The sequence below is a fragment of the Vicugna pacos genome, chromosome 4, assembly GCF_048564905.1.
Source record: "Vicugna pacos chromosome 4, VicPac4, whole genome shotgun sequence".
NCBI classification, from domain to species: Eukaryota; Metazoa; Chordata; class Mammalia; order Artiodactyla; family Camelidae; genus Vicugna; species Vicugna pacos.
This window is the reverse complement of record NC_132990.1, coordinates 80,265,728-80,285,987: the sequence shown is the minus strand read 5'-3', so window position 1 is coordinate 80,285,987 and position 20,260 is coordinate 80,265,728. Positions and strand designations below refer to the sequence as shown.

The 20,260-nt window shown below is 53.8% G+C and overlaps 1 protein-coding gene across 2 annotated transcripts in view; it reads right to left on the bottom strand.

Annotated features, from left to right (window-relative positions):
• Positions 1-20,260, bottom strand: part of CACNA1B (calcium voltage-gated channel subunit alpha1 B) — a 171,072-nt gene that overhangs the window by 49,116 nt on the left and 101,696 nt on the right. For both annotated transcript variants that reach the window (XM_072960634.1, XM_072960635.1), the window contains exons 21-25: positions 11,485-11,611; positions 8,832-8,961; positions 8,494-8,553; positions 7,325-7,431; positions 948-1,044 (exon numbers count right to left, since the gene is read on the bottom strand). In XM_072960634.1, the coding sequence (XP_072816735.1) occupies positions 948-1,044; positions 7,325-7,431; positions 8,494-8,553; positions 8,832-8,961; positions 11,485-11,611 (521 nt within the window). The remainder of the gene's footprint in view (positions 1-947; positions 1,045-7,324; positions 7,432-8,493; positions 8,554-8,831; positions 8,962-11,484; positions 11,612-20,260) is intronic.

The following is a 20,260-nucleotide window of genomic DNA, read 5'->3' as shown; positions in this document are numbered from 1 at the left end:
GGGAACGGGGTAGGGCAGAAGAGCCACAATGCTGTGTCTCACAGCCCCGGAGACGCCCTTAGCCTGCGCTGGCTGCGCACAAAGGCAGACCCACAACCGTCTTCTGAGACCACCAGACACACTCCAGACACAAGCAGCTGCCGTGGCAGGGCAGCCCCTGCCCACCGGCCCGGTGTGCACCAGATCCAAGTCCCCACCTGACCCAAAGGCCTCTGGGCCCCCCGGGCCCCCCACACCCGCCCCCTCACACAGGCGCTAAGCCAGTGGCCTCCTGTAGCCCACACGTTGCTCCATGTCTCTGCGGCCTGCATCTCCAAGCCGCTCCTAACACTTCACTGCACACAGTTTTGGAGGATTCAATGAGCTCCAGCACAAGCTCAAGGATTGTGAGACTGCAGCACATCTCCGAGGGCTAAGGTCTGCACTCCCTCCTCGGCCAGGATCTCAGCCACCCCCACACTTCAGGGCCTCCCAGGAACCCCGGCCCTCCCCGCATCTCCCCTGACCTCACCCTCTCAGCAGCCCTTCCTCCCTGCACCGCAGCTGTGAGGACAACACTGTGCCCCCTCACCCCCGTGCCCCTGTGCGGAGGATAAGCTCTCCCCGGGGGAGGGTCACAGAGCTGAGAGCCCACCCTGCTCACGCAGCCCAGCCTCCCCTCAGCTCTGCTTGTCCAAACGCCACATGGGAAGCTGTTGTGGGCCAGGCCAGCTACAGGCACACACATGCACACACTGCTGACATGCACAGCACACGTGTGTGTGCACCCACACCCACATGTACACACGTGCACCTCATACGTGCATGTGAAACTCACACGTGCATGCGCACCTCATACATGCATGCGCACCACACATGAACACACAATGCGCGCACACATGCAGCACACACACACTTACATGTGTGCGTGCCCACACACACCCCCAAGCCCCCATCCGGGCGCTCACCTTGAGCTTGGGCAGCCGCTTGATGGTCTTGAGCGGCCGCAGCACACGCAGGACCCTCAGGGACTTGATGGTGTTGATGTCTTTCCCTTTGGAGCCTCTAGAAGGGAGAAGCCACACATGCAGGCAGGCAGCACGCACACGTGTGCCCCGGTCCCACAAAGCCTGCTGGCGTTTTGTCTCCGGCCCCGAGCAGAGGACCTGGGATTGGAGGGCCTTGGCCCCGCAGGCCCCAGAGGCCACCATGTCTCCTGCTGCAGCCGCCGGGCCAAGGCCGCATCTGAGTGGAAGGGGGCTGGGGCAGGTCAGCAGCACCTGGAGTGCAGGGGGAGCTGCGCTTCCAGACGGGAAGGACCCGTTCTCCCTGCCCATGTCCTCCACCCCCACACCAGCTCAGCCACCAAGCTGAGACCAGCAGCAGGAGTAAAGAGGAGGGAGGGGCTGCACCAGGGCCGCAGAGTAGCCCGGGCCAGCACTTAGAGCCCGAGAGCCATGTACCACCACATCCTTCAGGTGCTGGAGCTTCTAGAAGGGCTGGTCTCTCCAGCCTCTCACTCCTGGGAGAGGGAGGTAGTGGGGACACATCCGGGTCTGCCCTCCTCTCTCAGCTGCCCTGACACTCCTCCAGGGGACACGAAACTGACAGAAAGGGGGAGGAAGGCCTGGAGGGAGGGAGGGAGGGAGGAGAGTAAGAAAGAGACCAAGGTCGGTGAGTACAGAGGCAACGCAAGAGACAGGCGTGGACAAAGAAAGGAAGGTAAACCAAGGGAGAGAGGGAGGGAGGGAGAGAGGGAGAGAAGGAGAGAGGGGGAAAGAGCCACAGAGAGACAGAGAGAAGCAGAAATCAAGGAATGGGCAGACAGGTGCCAGCTGAACCTGGCCCTGGCCAGCGGCCTCTGCAAGGATGCGGTCCCCGGGCACAGCAGCCGCTGACCTCCAGCACCCCTGACCAGAGCTCGGGCAGGGCAGAGACCAGGAGTGCAGCGCTCTGCGCTCTGGCAACACTGGAGGACAGGTCTGCAGACAGTTAGACACTCTCAGAAGGAGACTTTCTGAGTCCAGTTCCTTGCATCTCCTCATATCTAGAAAAGCACTGAAATCGTGAATGGAGACATCTGCTCCTCGTGACTGGGAGCGACCTTCTGCCAAAACGTGTGCTTGCCTGCAGGAAACCCCCTTCACTAAAATCGTACATAACCCTGAGTTTCCCCCACCTCTTTGGAGCAGCTCTTCAGAGCTGTCCGCGAGGCTGTCTCCTGGGCTATCATCCTCATTTTGCCCTCAAATGGAACCCAACTCACAAGACTGTGCATTTTTTTCCAGTTGACACAGGAAAATCCAGGCAGGGGGAGGGCTGGTGGGGAAAACTCCCAGCACCAGAGCAAGCCCTGAAGTCCACGACCGCAGGCCCAGGTCATGGCCCAAGCACGGGAGGCAGAGCCGGCCCAGGAACCGTCAGACTGTGGGGCTGGTCCTCCCACCAACCCGAAGCAAGGGAAGGTCTCCTGAGAGGCCCTCACAGGCTTCCTATGAGGAGGCCACGCCCCATTTGGGGGGTGGGGGCAGTGGCTGCCAGCTCAGAACTGAGGGCCCAACCCCATCCTGCTCACATCCCCCAAGTTCCCCGGGGGCCTGCACGTGGGCGAGGGGCAGGGCCTCAGTGCTCTTCCCAGGGCACCAGCCAAGCTCTGGGAGACTGAGCTGCAAGGCCCAGGCAGTTCTGTCGGGAGAGGAGAGCTTGGGTGTCCGGCCCCTGCTGCTCCCCCAAGACCCACCCAAGGCCTACACTGCAGAATCTGGTGATGCTCCCCTTGAAACACCAACCTCCCAGGCGGGAAAACCCAGCCTCCAGACGGCCCCTCAGCTGCTTCCACCCATCATACCTGGGTTTACTGGTCAGACTCATGACACTCGGCTGCAAACTCTGCCAGCGAAAAAGAAATCACTTAGGATGATGGCTGACCCTGTCTGGCGCCTTGTGAGCTCTTTGGAGGCAATCTAACGTAACATGCTGGGAGAAAGGGTTTAGATGGGCATTAAGTGGGATCAAAGCCTACAGATAAACTCTCAGCCACAATTATACTTCATGGTATGTGTTTCAAGAAACAGCTTCCAAAATCTTCCTTGTCACTTGAAACTTGAGAGTTTTGCTAAGTTAAATTAAATGATATAAATTTGGTTCCTTCTGAGATTGTCATCACCAGAACTGAGGCTCACACTAAATGGACTGAACTTGGGTCCCAGGGAAATTCCCTGGCTAACGTTCATGCAAGCGCAGCGGTAAGAGAATCCATAAAGGCTGGGGCACGTGTGGACGGAGTCCGTTCTGCTTCTACAACAAGTGGCCCCTCGTTGCCAGACTTTTGCCACCCGGATGTTCTCGTAACGTGGCCAGGCTGCTACTGCATCAGAGAAACTAAGACAGATAAACAACAGCTGTAAATAAAGACAAGACAGTTGGGACTGTGGGAGACTCGTGCTGGCTCCGTGGCAAACCCCAGTTGTCGGTCTTCGTACTCCTTTGCCCAACACAGCACCATTCAAAGGACTCAAATTATGTGTAGACACTGGTGGGGAGACTTTTACAAATGTGCAAAAACAGTATGTAAGATGATTGTAATTTTTATGACTTTGTGTTTAAAACATTGCTGGTTCTTCAACAATTTTCCATATTTAAAGAGATCTTTTCTCTTAAGCTATCAACAATTCGGTTAAGATATACCTTTGTGAACAAAGATGGAACATTTACTATTTCTCCCTACCCAATCCCTCCAGAATCCAGACAATGCCAGTGGGTATTCTTATTCTCATGACAATGTATTTATTTGCGTAAGTTCAGTAAGAATCTGTTCTCCTTGTCACAGGACACAACCGGAAACACCGGCCGCATTACCACAGCTTAACTGAAAACCTGATGCTCACGCCCTTGGACCCGTTTCCCGGCTTTGAAGGCTTCTGGAGAGTTCAGTCTGAGACTCCTTATGAAAAGTTTCAACCAAGCAACCTCAAAAGCACTTAAATGATCAGTCACTCTTCTTGCTGCATTTATATAAATAATCGGGCCAAGTTTAATACAAACAAATTAGTTTCACTGTGACTATCTTTGGTAGAAAAAAAAATGGGGGTATTGTAGAGAGAAAAGCTATGTTTGCCCCTTTATAGGTATTGTCTTTGACGTTCTGAAAACTGGACTGGATTCCGAATTCTTCCGACTTTTCTCAAATTTTCTGGCTAAGACCCACCACGCTAGTGTCTCCAGCTTCTCTCCCACTTCTCTGACTTGGAATCTGTCAGAACAAAGACTGCCCTTAATCCCCTTGGAAGGGACTGTCCGGGTTCCCCTCACGACCCAGGTGGCAGCCAAAGTTCAGGGGCCCGAGGCCTGGATGCACGTCGTGCAACTGACACTACCCTCCAAGTCAAATCAACGAGGAAGAGAGGCAGCTGACAGCTTCCAGGCAGACTCCACGTGGCAGCTCCTCCCGAAACCGCCCTTCTCCCGCCCTATACCACACTAGCACGGAAAGGCAACCCCGCATCTTCATCTCCCAGGCCACTGCTGACGCGGTTAGCTGTTCAGACTGCTGGGTTTGTCACTGGCAGTCCTGACCTGCCACGACCACCTAGATCGGACCTGCCCACACTCCCTCGGAGAGCACGCCCGCAGCACCCGTCTCTGCAAGGCGCTCGGGAAGACTCTATTTCAGGCAAGCACGTTCTCTTCCCACGAGCGTTAAAAACCCGACCGAGCCCCGGCTTGAATGGGTAAACAGAGCAAACCCTGTGAGTAAGCCCACTGCCTCATTAGGAGTGAGCACGCTCGAGAACACGACCAGAAACCTCTCCTTCACTCCTGGAGACATTGCAGATTCCCCTGCTAGGACGTCAGCTGCCCAGCAAAGACCCTGAGACTCCCTGGCCAAGGTGGTCCCCATGATTGGACGGACAGCCCTTGGTTATCTTTAGCTGAGCAAGAAGCAGGCTCCGCTGTGGCCAACCCACCTAGAAGAGAGACCAGAAGGAAAGGAAGGGGCAGGGCACGCACATTCAAGGAATGACACAGCAATTAGCACCAAAACGGTGGAAGACTCAACTCCCTGTGGACCTGGAGGCTCGAGACGGCAGGAGACTCGACTTCCAGTAGACCTTGCACTTCACTATGTGCTCACTGTGACACATCAGCATGGTAGATGGCACCCCCACCGGTGCCAGGACAGCTCCAAGGCTGACCATGAAAGGTCAGAACGTGGGTGGTGGCCTGATTCCTGGGAAGCCCAGCCCCTGCCCCAAGATAGTTGGAATAACCCTCCCACTTGTTAGCATATGAGGTTACTGAGCTGAAAAAAACCAGCCACCCCGCACTGCATGGGCCCTCTCTCTGGTCTGAGACCGCCTGCACTCTGTCTACAGAGTGTGTATCTCTCTGAACAACTCTGCTTGCACTCGACTGTGGCTCACTATTGAGTTCTTTCCTGGCAAAGCCAAGGACCCACACTTGGCAGGGTGCGTCCCAGGGACTCGGCCAAGGCCCGGGACGTGGCCCTCCTCTCACCCCACCCTCATTCTTCCTGTATCAGAGTGACACTTCTGGGGAAGCTGAAACCCAGTCACATAGGTCACTGAGCAAGCTCCTTGGCTTAGAAGGGTGACTTCTTCAACGGGGTCTTTCTCTGACCGGTCTGGTCTTCAGGACCACTGTGCCAAATACACCCCACACATTAGGAATTGCCCTGTTACTAATCCCCCTGGCATGTTCTTCACATTCTCTCAAAAGCTTCAAGTGCACGTTTGCAGCTGATGACCATCAAGCAAATCGTTTCTGGACTGTCAGAAAAGAAGTGAAGACAATGACCAACATTTAAGGATTATGAAGCTGTGAATACCAGGGATTCGGCAGAAACATCACGACCCATGGATACCAGGCCAAAGACTGGCAAAGCGGCCAAAACTGCAGAGCAGCGGCTGAGTGGCACTGACACTTAAAATTATGATCACATCTCAGTTAAGCTGACAATTTGATCAAAGGAGAAAACTATTTTTTTTTCAGTGGAGGGGGAGGAGAGGAAAAGGAGAAAGGAAGAAGAGGAAGGTGGGGGGGAGGGCAAGAGGAGGGAGGAAGAAGACAGGAGGAGGAGGAGAAATAAATCACATGATTTGTCCCCAGGACACCAAACCAGGCCTTAATTGCAGGTTCAGTCTTTACCAGGAATGGAATTTCTGGAATTCCCCAGTCAGCACCAGTGAGGTAAACTGGCCCCCCAAAATCCTTTCTTCTCTTCTGTCAGCCTCCTTGTCCCCCCTTCACCATAGAAGCCTCCCGCTCTGCGCAGCTCCAGCACATGCAGCCTTTCTGCTCACTCGATGGGACGCTGCCTGACCCATCGACCACTGAACAAATCCAACTAGAGCTTCAGATTTATTCAGTGCCGTTTGTTTTGTTTGTCTTTTAACAATGCAGGGCCAGTTAAGAGCCCCAGGGGAGATGCTGGGCACTTCAGGGAGGCCTGTGTGGAGAGGACAGAGAGGAAAGAAAGCCACAGCGGAGACCTGTCGGAAAGTGCTCAGGATGTCCCACATCCTGGCAGCCTGGGGCCCCCGCTGCCCTCCAAGCACGCGTCCCGGCCTCCGGCACTCGGTCAGAAGCCCACTCAGCCCGGCCCCCAGCCTGGCCCCCAGAGGCCAGGCGGGGACACGTGGCCTGGGGACAAGGCTCCCGGCAGCATGCAGCCCGGATGGGGGAGGAAAATGAGCGAGGGAGGTGATGAAACAGCCCACGGCGGGCTGCTGGTGTGTTGTGATGTGGGGTGGAGTGAGGGGACGGAAGGGAGGCATTACCCCATGAAGCTCCTACCGAGAGTCCAGCAACAGGAGATAAAGAGAAGACAGTCAGTGAGGAGGCCTCCGGGCGCAGCCCCGCCGGCACCCTCCCCGTGGGCTCAGGAAACGCGGCCCCGGCCCTCAGTATCTGTGTCCACCTGGGGTCTTCCTTGTCTCAGGTTCTCACCCTACAACATGCCCAGTACCCACCCGAGACCTGCCTCGCCCACGCCGCGCAGGCCTGAGGCAGCAGATCAGGCTCACTACCAGGAAGGCTCGGAAAGGAGCCGAGCCAGCCCCACCCGCTCTGGCTGAGCGAGCCCTGCGGCCCCGGTGAGGGCACAGGAAGTTGTTCTGAAGGGCCCCGGAGGCAGACACGACAAGTCGGAGGCCTGCCCACCCCAGTCCAGAAGTACAGGGTCCGTCAGGGGCAAACGGCCCCACGCAGAGAGGACAGAGCTCCGGAGAGGCCAGGCAGGATGGCGGGGCCTTCCTCCCTCACCCCTGCTCGTCGCGGCCCAGGGGACTGAGGGCAGCGGAGTCAGAGCAGACGGGGTACTTACGAGAAGGCAAAGGCCACCAGGGCCCCACTGACCACAATGAAGTCCAGGATATTCCACAGGTCCCGGAAGTAGGCGCCAGGGTGCAGCAGCAGTCCCAGGTCGATCATCTTAAGGGGAACGACGCACGTTAGGGCCCGGAATGTTTCAGAAAAAGGAGGCAAGGTCAGGGCCCAGAGATGAGAGGGCGGGAGATGATAAATTTAAGACGACTTCCAAAAGGGGGAAAAGGACATGCCCAGGTCACATGCTGTCAGGGGAGGGGACAGCCCAGGTCACGCCCTGAGAGCCTCACTGGCCTTTGGGTCTCTGTGTCGTTGCCCTAAATGACCCTGCATGGTCATGACTGGCTGCGCTTCTGCCGGGGGCCCCCATTCCCCCGGGTCTGGACTGAGACCCTCCTCCGTGCCCGGGAGCTCACTCCCCCCACGACCCTGGGGTCCTCGGTGCAGCAGGAGGAAGTGCTGGTGGACTGCGCCCCTCAAGGGGTGGCTTTTGGCAGGCACATTAGTCTCTAGGCCTCAGTATCCTGGCTTGTGAAATGGAGTAATGTCTCCCCCAGGACTGCAGCCACAAAGAGAAGCCACCTGAGCCTCACGCGTGTACTCCGGAACGGCCCCGCACTCAGAGCCTGCACGTGTGTGCACGTTCGATCGCACGCACACAAGCCTGTGCAGACACGCACAGGGTGCTCGTCAGACATGGATGAAGAACAAGCCCATCACACCCGGAGACAGAAGCAAAGGTCACAGCGACATGGCTGGCTCTTCATCTAAGACTCAGCGCCCACGTGCCTCGGTCTCTGGCCCTGAGGCCACTGCCCTCTGCCCAGCTGCCAGCCCTCCAGCCCGAGGCACCGAGGGCGGGGCTGAGCTCAGGCCTGCACTTTAAGGGAGGCCTGTCCCCCTCGGTCAACAGGCCTCATTAGCAGGCAGTGGAGACCAGGGACAGCCCTGTGAGCTCTGAGGCTGCCGGAGCTGCAGTGAGTCCGTAATGAACGAGGGCCTCCACGAGACACAGCCCCCACCTGCAGTGCGTGTGCCCTTGGCACCGCACATGCATGTGCCTCTGTCGCCGAGCACACAACAGGGCACGCTCACCCACGCCTTCCTAGGAGTTTCCGGGCTCCCCACCCAGCCCACTCTAGGTCACCAGGCAACCACATATCTGACCTTTATCACCATCTCAAAGGTGAAGACGCCTGTGAAGATGTAGTCCATGTACTTCAGAGCCTGGAACCAAAAGAGAGGCTGTTTTCAAAGGCTAGGCCCGCAGCACGTGCCAGGGCCGCTTCAGCAGCTCCGGGTCTCCCTGCAGGCGCCTAAACAGACATCCTGTCAGCCAGGTGGCCTAGGGCCACGTCGTCGTCGTGGGGAGAGGAGGGGAGGGGAGGAGGCCCATCCCAACGGGGCCTGCCTGTAACACGGGCCGACCCAGCAGCCCCAGGCCGCCTATTCCCACGGGACCCCGGCTTCACCCAGCTGCTCTGCAGCCCACTGGCCACACTCACGTTGTTCCTGGGCGAGTCTGACTGCACGGGGTCCTCAGCCGCCAGGGCGATGCTGCTCAAGGCGATGACCACGAGAATGACCATCTCGAAGTACCGCATGGTCACAATGTAATGGCAGAAGCGGCGGAGCCTGGGGGCAAAGCAGGGGCAGCAAGGGCCCAGGTGGGTGGGCTGGGCGGGCCCTCCTGCAGGAAGCTGCCAGGCCAGACCCGGGCTCTGGCCCTGTGGTCAGGAGACAGTGGCCAGGTGACTGATGGGGACGGGCTCCTGAGAGGGCATCCCAGGACGGGGGTGGGCAGGCAGCAGAAGCCCAGAGCAAGGGTCTGCTGGCCTCAGCTGCAGGCCGAACTGCTTCAGGAAGTCCCACTGGGCACAGCCTCGGCCACTCGTACCCCTGCTGTGTGGGCTGCTGTGGCTTTGCAAGTGCGCAAGTTTGCCGTGGGTGGGACGGAGGGGCTGTGCAGGGAGGAAGAGGCTGAGCACCAGCACCTGCGAGGGCAGGCCTCCCTCCAGCCCCAGGAAGCTTCGGGTCTGCGCCAGGCGCGGCACCCTTGTCTGAGCCCCAGGCTGCGTGTGCACGCTGCACTTCTGCCACCGGTCCACCTCCACTCACTGGTCAGCACTACTGACCCCTACTCTGCTCTGTTCAGGCACGCTGTGGACAGGGTCACCGTGGCGAGCAGGACACCAGTAAGTAGTGCAGACTCAGACGCTCAGCACAGCAGCAGACAGTGACCAGGGGTCAGCGAAGCCCCTCAAGGGGACAGGAAAGCCAATCCCCGTAGGTGAGCACATGAAGTGGACGTCGCTCCAGCCACGGTGAAGGAAGCGCTCTCGCGGAGCTGCCCCTCCTGCCTCCACAGGCTCGCCCGCCCCCACCAGCCCCTCCGAGGCGCCAGCTCCCAAGGACACGCCAGCCCAGCCGCCCACGTCACTCTCCCCCTCGAAGGGCCTGGGCTTTACACTTCTGTCCTCCTCGTGCCTGACCACCACTGTCCAGCTCCCGCCCCCCACTCACCAGAGCCACCCTCCCGAGGCCCCCGCGAACCTGCTGCCGCTGCTCCCTCCTTGCAGAGACAACACCCCCCACTCCCTCGATCTGCGTCTCAGGCCCTCTTCTGTCCCGGCCCCTCGTTCCCCCTAACCAACAGCTGCCGGGCCATCTCGTGGCTGAGCGGCCACCCTAGCTCAGACCCCAAGTCCACCAGGCCACGAGCCAGGCTCTGCGAGGTCTGCACTCACCGCCCCCAGCTCAGTGGGCCCCGAGCCATCAGGCAGAAACCCTGCCTATCGTCCCTGACATCTTTCCATTCCACCTCTAATTCATCGAATTCTGCAAATTCTACCTCCAAAATTTCCCCTGACCATCTGACTTCCAAACCTCTCCACCATGATGGCCCTCATCAAATCACCACCATCTTACCCTGAGAGCCGTGACTACTGGCTACGGGGGCTCCACCTCTAGCCCTCCTGCCAAAGGCCCTGCCGCAATGCAGTCCAGCTGTGGCACCTCCCACCCCTGCCGCGTGCAGCCTCTCCAGCCCCTCAGGGCTCCTTGTGCACCTTCTGTTTCCCCACAGACACACAACAGCCCAGGGAACGCCCGTGCTCTCCCACCCAGCTCTGTCTTCGCTGTTTTGAGTCCGGAGTCTTTCAGTGTAAATTCTCTCCTCCCTCCAAGAATGCATGTTCCCCCCTCCGCATTCTAACTCTCGTTCACCCTTCAGGTTTCAACTGTGATCTCTCACTTCCTCCAGGAAGGCTCCCCTGACGTTCCCCTGCCTGCTCCCAGCAGTGAACCTCCTTCGCACATTGGGCCCGTTCAAGGCTAGAGGCAGGGGCCAGACCAGTGTCCACCTCCATCCTGCTCCTCACCCTGAGCAGCCGCGCTCCCGGTAGATGTGCGCAGCATGTGGGGGCGACAGGAGGGCTGAAGGAGGGGAGGTGACGGACGCAAGCACAAGGCCACGGACCCTGCTGCCCTGAGCCCTGGGTCCACGGGGTCCGCTTTACTCTGAGTCGCCTGTGCCTCACGTGCTCTCCGCTCTGTTCCTGTCTCATGTCCCACCTCCATTCGGCAGCCCCCGTCCCTGCATGGTGTTTCCTCTCCACTTTTCCCACCTTGGAGACTCTCACACCCTCCGCTACTTGTCTCATCCACTGTCCGTCCCTCCCACTAGCGTGTGAGCTTAAGGGGAAGGGCCATTGTCTGCTCCGCGCATCACCACGTGTGGCAATGCCTCGATGGCTGCTGGGCACGTGAACACTGCCTGGGCTCCTGAAGGCAGCTGGTGAGTGGAGAAGGGGCCCCGGGGCAGCAGGGCACACGTCAGAGGGGACACTGTGTGGACCAACGTGAGTGAACAAGGCGTGCACACGGGTGCCAGTGTGCAGAGACGAAGAGGTGCTGAGGCGGGGGGTTAAGAGCAAGGTGCTGGGACAACAGCCTGGTTCAAACCCCAACTCCACCCCTGGGATGGACGGGCCTTCCCTGTGGCTTCGTGTCCCTGCCCGTAAAGTAGGTGACGACAGCGTATGCCTTGCGGAGCACCGTGGTGACGTTAATACATGTAAAAGGCCAGGTCATGTCAGGTGCACGCTGCTATCACGGGCCCGTGGATGAAGGGGGCAGGCAGTGGGTGACGCGACTCACAGGTTGGTGGGGCTTAAGCAGAACATGGAGCTGTGTGGGACGATGGGGCGGGGGCCACTCCTCATCAGGTCGTCAGCGCCCACCTCCTTCTTCCCTTCCGCTTGGCTCTCCAGGTCCACATTACCACCTGTGAGGACACGAAGCCACCAAGTTAGGGGCGTGGCGCACATCCTCCTGCAACACACAGGTGTCCCCGTGGCAACCCCACAGGTGAGCGGGGCGGGCCTCCAGGGACCACCCAGCAAAGGGTGTGTGGGCGATGGCCGGGGCCCAGACAGCACTGAAGACCTGGGGCTGCCTGCCTCAGAGACCCCAGAGACCCCTCCTCACCTCTCCCTCCACCAGGGAGCAGCACGGAGCACAGCGGGCATCCTTGGCTACGGTGCCTCTGCCTCCTCGGGGGCCATTAATCTAGACACTGTAAGACTGGCAAAGCCCCTTCAGCCGCAGAGACCACGGCCGGTAGGCTCCCCCCGCCCCCTAGTGCAGGGGTCACCCTTTGGGGAAAGGAGCCGTGTGGCTGCCTGGTGAGAAGGGCCAGCAGCATAGGGAGGAGCAGGGGCCAGGCTGGACCTCAGACGCTCCCCGGGCTGGGTGGTCCAGTCTGAGCTGCTGGGCTGGGCCTCAGAGGACGCTGACCCGGGGGCACAGGCAGGGCCATGGCACACGCTTCCACGTTGGCCTCGCTCGGCCCCCGCCCCTCACTCCTCACCCCCTCCCCTAGTGCCCGTCCTCTGCTCTCAGAAACCCCTCCCCAGCTCGGCACCGGCAAATCAAATCCCCAGGGTTAGAACAGCTGTCACCACTGTTCTTTTTAAGAAGACTTTGCTGTTCATGCATAGAATGTTTCTCACGGCAGCTCTTCATTTGTAACTACCTACTGTACATTCAACCCTTGCAGGGTTGCAGGTAATGGTTCCTGAGACCCCAGGGACACCCAGCAAGACAGGGCACTGACTTGGAACCGACACCCACTGTCCGCCTCACTTTTATTTCTTAGAAGAAACATAAAAGCAAAAAGAGCCTGTGTGAAGACCCAGGCTCCCAGCTTCTCCCCCGATCGCTGGCCCCTCTGAAGTCCTGCAGAGAATGGCTGGGCCAGAGGAAAAGCCTCCAGCTGAACACGAACACAGCGTGAGCCGTAGCAGCAGCTAGTCTGCCTACCGGACACCAGCGAATTTCCCTGCGGAAGCCATGAACTACATAATCTTCTAAGAAAGCAATTTGGCAAGCCCTAAAAAATCCTCTGTTGACTCAATTTGTATGACATTAACTCTTAAGGAAATCAAGCATGCACACAAAAACCTGGATTCACGAAGAAGTCTGTTACAAGTTCTTTCACAATAACAAAAGATTATGAAATGTACAACCAGAGGAGACAGATTAAGTGTGTGGTACTTCTAGGAAGCACACTGTGGATATCAAAATGTCTGCAAACAGTTTACATGACAGGAGAAGAAGCTCACGATATGGTTAAAAAAAAAGAGACAGGCAACACACTGGTGTGTCCCAGACGGGCCCAACTGCGGAAACGACACACGGGGAGGGGAGCGACCCTGAAGCAGCAGCAGCCGCCGTGGTGCTCTCTGGACGGCCTTCTGATGGCAGTTCTAACTCTCTTCACTATGCTTTTGACACTAAAATTTTTCCCAGGATGGGCATGTATCACTTTTAAATTAAGAAACATTTATTATTTTAAAACCACAACTTTTCAGACTCTTCCACAACAACAATTAAGCAAGCCCGAAGATAAGTAACCTGGGGAAAAATAACCAATACAGACTTTGGAGGGGGTAATTAGGTTTATTTATCTTAATGGAGGTCCGGGGGATTGAACCCAGGACCTCCTGCACGCTAAGCATGCGCTCCACCGCTGAGCTGTACACTCCCCCCCTTTTCTTTCAACATAGACTTAATGAAGAATTTTCCTGCTCAAAAGAAGTGGAATCAAGATGCCAGAGCCGATGAAATACTTCTCCTGAAATAGATTCACTACAACAGAAATCGTCAATTACGTGAACTCAGACCAAGACAAATGGGAGAAGATCCAAACACGAACTGCAGCAGACTGAGCAGATTCATTGTGGGACGCAGGTTACTAAAAAGAAAAGGAAAGAAAGACTTGACAGCAACAAAAACTACTTCATTTTAACACAAGACAACCAAGCCCGATGGCTAGACACACAGGGGAAGAAAGACGGCAGAACAGTCGCTGAGGACAGGCGCGCGCCGGCTGCGCCGGGGGCTCCGCTCACCACAGCAGCGCTGGCTGGCACGTACCTGTACCCCACCTTCCCGACTGAGAAACTGAGGCTGGGCTGAGGGAGGACTTGTGGGGACATGATCTACTGACACTGGGGTAACAGCCCTGGGCCTCGGGCTCCTGCAAGGCAAGGAGGCTGAGTGAGGCCTCGTGCTAGCTGCCCCCTCCAAGGGGCTGCGGCGCCCTGGGCTTCTGGGGGAGCACACGTAAGTCCTCTCCCACAGAAGCGTCCCTCATCTGGCCCACAGAACCCCCACCAACGAGACCGCTCTTCCCAACTTGAAGGGAACTTACGCCTAATGTTCCAAGACATACACGATGTAGAAAGAACTGCTCTCCTAGAGCTGTGTACCGTCGCTGGGAGGACAGAAAAAGTCATCAAACAAGGCTTCTTTCTGTAAGGCTTAATCACCTCACAAACCGGCAGTTACGGTCAACCTCACATGAAGTACCAGCAAACATACACATAACACGAGCACGGTGAGCAAAAGCAGAGACAAGTCACAGGCTGATAACCCTCACTGGGCTCCGGCTGTAAGTGCTCTCAGATGAGGAATACAAAAGAACTAGATACAAATATGTCAAGAAATAAAAAATGAACCTTTAGAAAATGAGCAGACAACAGAAGTCTATAAAACTGATGCAGCATTTTCCACGGCCTTTGACAGAGAGCCTGAAAATGGACCCACCGTCCTACTGAAAGCAACTATAAAAGGTGAACAAACACATAACGTAACTGTTCCAAGGCACTGGGACCGAGGGGCATGGACAGAACCCGAGAAGGCACAACCCTTGGGAGGAAGGGTGATCCCACGCGCACCCGGGGCTCCTTTCCTGTTTGCAGTGCAAGAGAGCAGGACCCAGGCCGAAAGCGACACCCCCACCGGGAGGAAGAGCAGAAGACTGGGGTTTGGGGACGACAAGGGGCAAAACCCCAGAGAGGAGAGAAGGGCCGAGAGTGAGCCCCTCTTAGCTCCCCTCTGGACCTGCTGCACACTGGGCTCGCCAGAAGCAAACGCCCTCAAGGAGGCTCCTCTCAAAGGAGGCGGCAGGGCTGAAGGCCGGGTGCTGGGGGCAAATGCAAAGAGACACAACTTTGCTATTATTTTGTATTCGGATTGTTCTTGTTTTGTTCATGTTCTGGTTACAGAGTTACATACCTTTTTCTTTTAAAAAGTCAGTGTCAGTGTGTCAGTTTCTGGCGTACAGCATCATGTCCCAGTCGTGCATATATGCACCTATATTCATTTTCATTAAAGGTTATTACAAGATAGTGAATATAGTTCCCTGTGCTGTGCAGAAGAAATTTATTTTTTATCTATTTTTATATACAGTGGTTAACAGAGTTACATATCTTGAATAATTTGCTCTTAACCTTATGTTTTCTGCAAAGCCTATTATTTTCAGTACATGGCATTTTCAGAATACCACGCATGAATAATGTTACAGCAGGAAGGTCTGTACTTGAGGAAGACAGAAACTCACATTGAAGGAAGGTCTGAGACGCAGGAAATTGGTGAATCTAAATAAACATAATCTCCACAAAGCTGTTGGGGAGGAAGAGAACTTCACGTTTCTAGGTTCTTCTGGCTGGTCTGAGAATTACATTGACATGAGACAGACGAAAAGGAGAAAATCAAATGTCACTTCATACATATGGGAACCACACGTACACGAGAGGTTCAGAGACAGAAAGGTCTGGACGACACCCTGAGCTAAGAGGTGGGATGGGGCCCGGGGCTTCCTGGGATTTCCAGGGACAGGAGGGCGACTCACAGGACCCCACGGAGCAGAGTCGGGTTCTGGTGACGAGATGTTCGCCCTGCCATCCAGATGGGGCCACTCAGACAACACTTCTCTCTAGTGGTAACTCCTTCCAGGCAAAAATCCCCAATTTAAATTCTTCTAGGTGGTTAAGGCAGGGGCAGCAGTTTCTCTTAAACTCACAAGGTCTCAATTACCTTCGGCTCAAAATAATCCTTGTGCAAAAGTGACACGTTTGGGGAGGCGCCTTCTGAACCCCTACGAAGTCAAAACAATAACAACACCTACTCCGTGGGAGAAAAAGGACTAAAATGCTGGACAGCAATAACAAAGAAGTTGGGAGAGGGGTGACTGCAGCCGCTGCTCTAAGGTCTTAGAACTTGGAGTAAAAATAACTAGATTTTTAGCAACTGTAGGAGAAAACAGCATAGGGAAAATGTCACGATCTAAAAAGGATGAAGCAAGTCCAAGTAAATTAATAACCACAATAAACACAAGCAGATGGAACCTGGCTAGTGACCGACACAGATTATCCACATGGACATTTTTAAAATAGGTTATATGTGGTTTCCAAGAGACAAGCCTAAAATACAAGGCCCCGTAAAGGCTGGAAGTCAGAAAAGGGAAAAAGATACACCTGGCAAACGTGCATCAAAAAACCCCCAAAAGCCTCAGGTATATACTCACACCAGGAAAATACTCCGGAAGAAAGAAACCGTAGTTAGAGTGAAGGCAGCTCGCCACGAGATGAAACGAAGGTCAGCTCCAGTAACACACAGCAACTTTAAGGATACACAGAGCAGCTTAAAACGCAGAAAGCACACACACAGGGAGACCTGACAGCCAGCGTAAACAGAGATTTCAATGCAGCCCTCTCAAATACCGACGGGTCAGCCTAGCAAAATATTAGCGAATACACAGAAACTTCAGCCATACAACTAACAAATGTGATACAGCAGATGAGTACTAACATGCGTAGCGTCCCCAGTTAGAGAAAACACCTTCCTCTTAGGTGTCCAGGAAACACTTGCAAAAGCTGAGCCTCAAAGCAACCGTGAAAGTGTCTCCAAGGAAACGTCCCGCTGGTCCTGTTCTTGAATCTCTAATCTAAGGCAACGATCTGAAACCAAAAGATTAACTGAGATTTACACTTTACAACTGGAAGCTGAGAAACTGATTTTAAATAGCTCGTGTGTTGAAAATTACATATTCATAGGCAGTATCAACTGTGTCTACACAGAGAGCAAAATAATCTACAGAAAAACCATTTAGAACAGTTTGGCAACTCTGGCTGGACACAAACTCAAAAGACAAAAACTGTTTCTGTATGGTAGGAGAAAATAATTAGAAAATACAATTTTTAAAACAATTCCATTTAAAAAACAGAATAAACAAAGTAAAAAAACAACAAAAAAAATAATCTGGGGGGCGGTGAAACTGCTCTGCATGCTGTAATGATACGCGTCATTGCACATCTGTCCAAACCCTCGGCGTGCACACCACCAGAGAGAGCCCTGCCGTGAGCGAGCGACCTGGGGTGACAGTGCGCCGACGCAGGCTCACTGCCCGCAGCAGGTGCCCCGTCTGGCGGCGGTGCTGGCAGTGGGGAGGCTGTGTGTGCTGGGGCAGAGAGCACATGGCAAACCTCTGTACTTTCCTTTCACTTCTACCGTGAACCCAAAACTGTTCTAAAACAGGATAAAAAGACAAAATTTTCAGTAAAAGAGAAAAGAGTACAAAGAATACAAAATCTAAAAAATCAAATAAAAATCCTGCAATCTTACATTTGAATTACAAATGCCACAAGAATACACGGCATATTCTGCTCGTCAAAAACAAACAAACAAAAAAGTCCTAGAAAGCCTGAAGGCGAGAGAAGCCCAGCAGTAACGCCACTTCTCGTCAAAGGAGCCACAAAGGAGCCACGGCGTCTCGGACGCTCTGCAGCAGCAGGCCACGAGAGGAGCGTCCACGCGCGAGGGGCGGACCGAGGACGCGCTCCCAGAAGCAAGTGGAGGCAGCAGGAAGCACGGAGCCGGGCAAAGGAGGAGGCCAGGCAGGGGTGCAGCTTCACATAAAGTCCTGCAACAGTGGGGACTCTGGGATCCGAATTAAACCTCAGAGTTGTCCCACCTGAAGCCAGAGGGCTGGCCTTTCCTGTTCCCACACCACTCCTTCCTCCGCTAGGGCCAGCTGGGGGCTTGAACCCTCGTGGACCTCCACCTCCCAGCCCCAGCAGGCAGGGCACTCCTCTGAAGAGGAGCTGAAGGTGGGGCCGCTGGAGGCACAGCACCCTGAGGTGAGGGGAGGGATCTGTAGGAACAGCAGGTGTCCAGTACCCAGGGCTTTGCCGGGAAACGGCGCTTCCAGGTCCGGGGCAGGAAAGGTACAGGATGATCCCAGAACGTGCTGTCACAGACTACAGCCAGAAAGCTGGCAGCAACCACAGCAGGCACGTAAGGAGGGAGAAAAGCCGACTTTCAGAGGCTCCCGCCATTCAGAGACAGAACCATCTGAGCAGCAAACATAACAGTGAGTTTAAAGGACAAACGCGTTAAAATCCAAAAATTCTTAGCAATAATTTTGTTAAACCTCTAAAGGACTGTATCTGAAGTTCCTACAGCACCAACTCGCTATTAAGACAGAATTAAGCCATGTATTTTGCTAATACAAACGCAAAGTGCATTTTAGCGTAACCAAATGTGGTGAGCTAAGTTCTTCCTTACAGAAAAAGTCAGAATAATACACACAGAAAGAATGACAGAATTATAAATTCATGACTGTGAAATGCCTAATAAAATCGTAGGTCTGGGTAACAACTATCAGTGTCTACTAAATCATCAGGGAAAAGTTGGTGGAGAACTTTACAGTGGGTGGATCAGGCAAAGCCCACTGATGGGTCTTAACACTGCCCAAAGGAAAACACCAAGTGTTCACATAGCTCCTGGCGCAACGTGACAGGAGGGACACACCTATGCCCACGAAGCCTCCCCAGGGTTAAGTGGATACGGTCGAGACCTGCGGTTCACAAACACGGGCTACTTTGCCTCCTAGGGATATCCAGCAATTTCTGGAGACACTACTTTCTTGGCTGTCACAACTGCACGGTGCCGTGGCATCCAGAGAGGGGCCAAGGATGCTGTGGAACACCTTAAAATGCACAAGACAGCCCCCGGTGCCGAGCCTCCACAAAGCCTCCACAGTGCCGAGGTTCAGAAGGCCTGCTTTAGGTCTCATTACCAGTGAGCAGGAGACACCGAGGCTAGAGGAATGTGCTAAATGACACCATCTTGCAACAGGGCAAATTCTGCAGTTTCTTGAAGAAATAAATGGCATGCACAAAAGAGTACAGAATAAAACAGAGGCAGACAGACTGGGCAAAGTCAAATGAGCAAACCCTGTCTGGATCCTGATTCAAACAAATCAATTGTAAAAAGTTATTTTTGAGACAACTGGTAAAATTTGAACTTGGGATAGGTAACAGATAATACTAAGGAATTATCATCAACTCTCCAAGGTTTAATAATGCTACTGTGGTTCCTAACCCTTAACTGCTGGAGATGCTTACAGACACAGCTATACCTAGAATGATTTTTTTAAAAAGAGAGAAGTAAAACACATTTGGGGCAAACATGGATAATTGCTTGACATGAGTGGCAGCAACACGGGGGTTCATGACCACGTATCTCTACTTCCAGTGTTTCAATTTCCCATAATAAAAAGGTGTTTATGACAGTAGCCACAGAGATCGGACAGAGCCATGCGAGGGACAATTTAGACAAATGACTAGCTAGCTTCTCAGCAGAAGGCAGTGGAGGGGTCTCAAGATGCTGAGAGGAGTTAACTAACAGATCAGAATTCCACACAGATTGAAACTCATTTCACAAACAATGGCAAAAAGATTTTTCAGGCAAATTGAGAGAATTTATCACCATCAAACCTCACTAAAAAACAAATCAAAACAAAAAACACCTGGAAACAATGTTCTTCAAGCAGAAGGAAAAAAAAAAAGCCAAACGAATGATGTGAAATAAGAGGAGTGATAAAACACAAGACAGAATAATGAAATTAACAGAAAAAAACTGTTAACACACAAAGAAATCTCTGTCGTTTGGAAATTCAAAATCATACTTACAAGTAAGTATGTTTACACTTACAGATCAAACAAGAAATCATAGTAAAATTTGGAAAAAGTTTTAGAAGAAATAAATATGATGTTTCATAACTTGTAACATAAAACTAAAATGATTCTTAGAGTGAACGTTAAAGCCATAAACACACTAGCAAAGTAGAAAGACTTAAGTGTCAGGGCTGAATATCCAACTAATAAATGAGGAAAGATATCGCAATAAACATAAAGGAAGCAGAAGAAAGGAAATAATAAATAAGAACATAAATTAATGGAACAGAAAACAAAGATGCAACAGAAACTCTCAAGAAACCCAAAGTTGGGACTTTGGTAGCCCGTTTAAACTGACAGATCTTTAGTGGACAAGGGTTTATCAAGGGAAGGGAGGAAGGAAGGAAGTTAGAATATAAATGTGGCCATAACTACAAATCCAGCAGAAACTTTTAAAAAGATAACAGGCAGGCTCCCATACAAAACGCCAGTCATCTACACATCTACACTCAAATTTCTCTCTATATCCTCCATGAACCACATGGTCGACAAGGAGAGGAAATACAATCCCCCCCCCCAGTCCAAGCTGACAACATATAGGAAATAAGAAAACCACAAACGTGAATTTA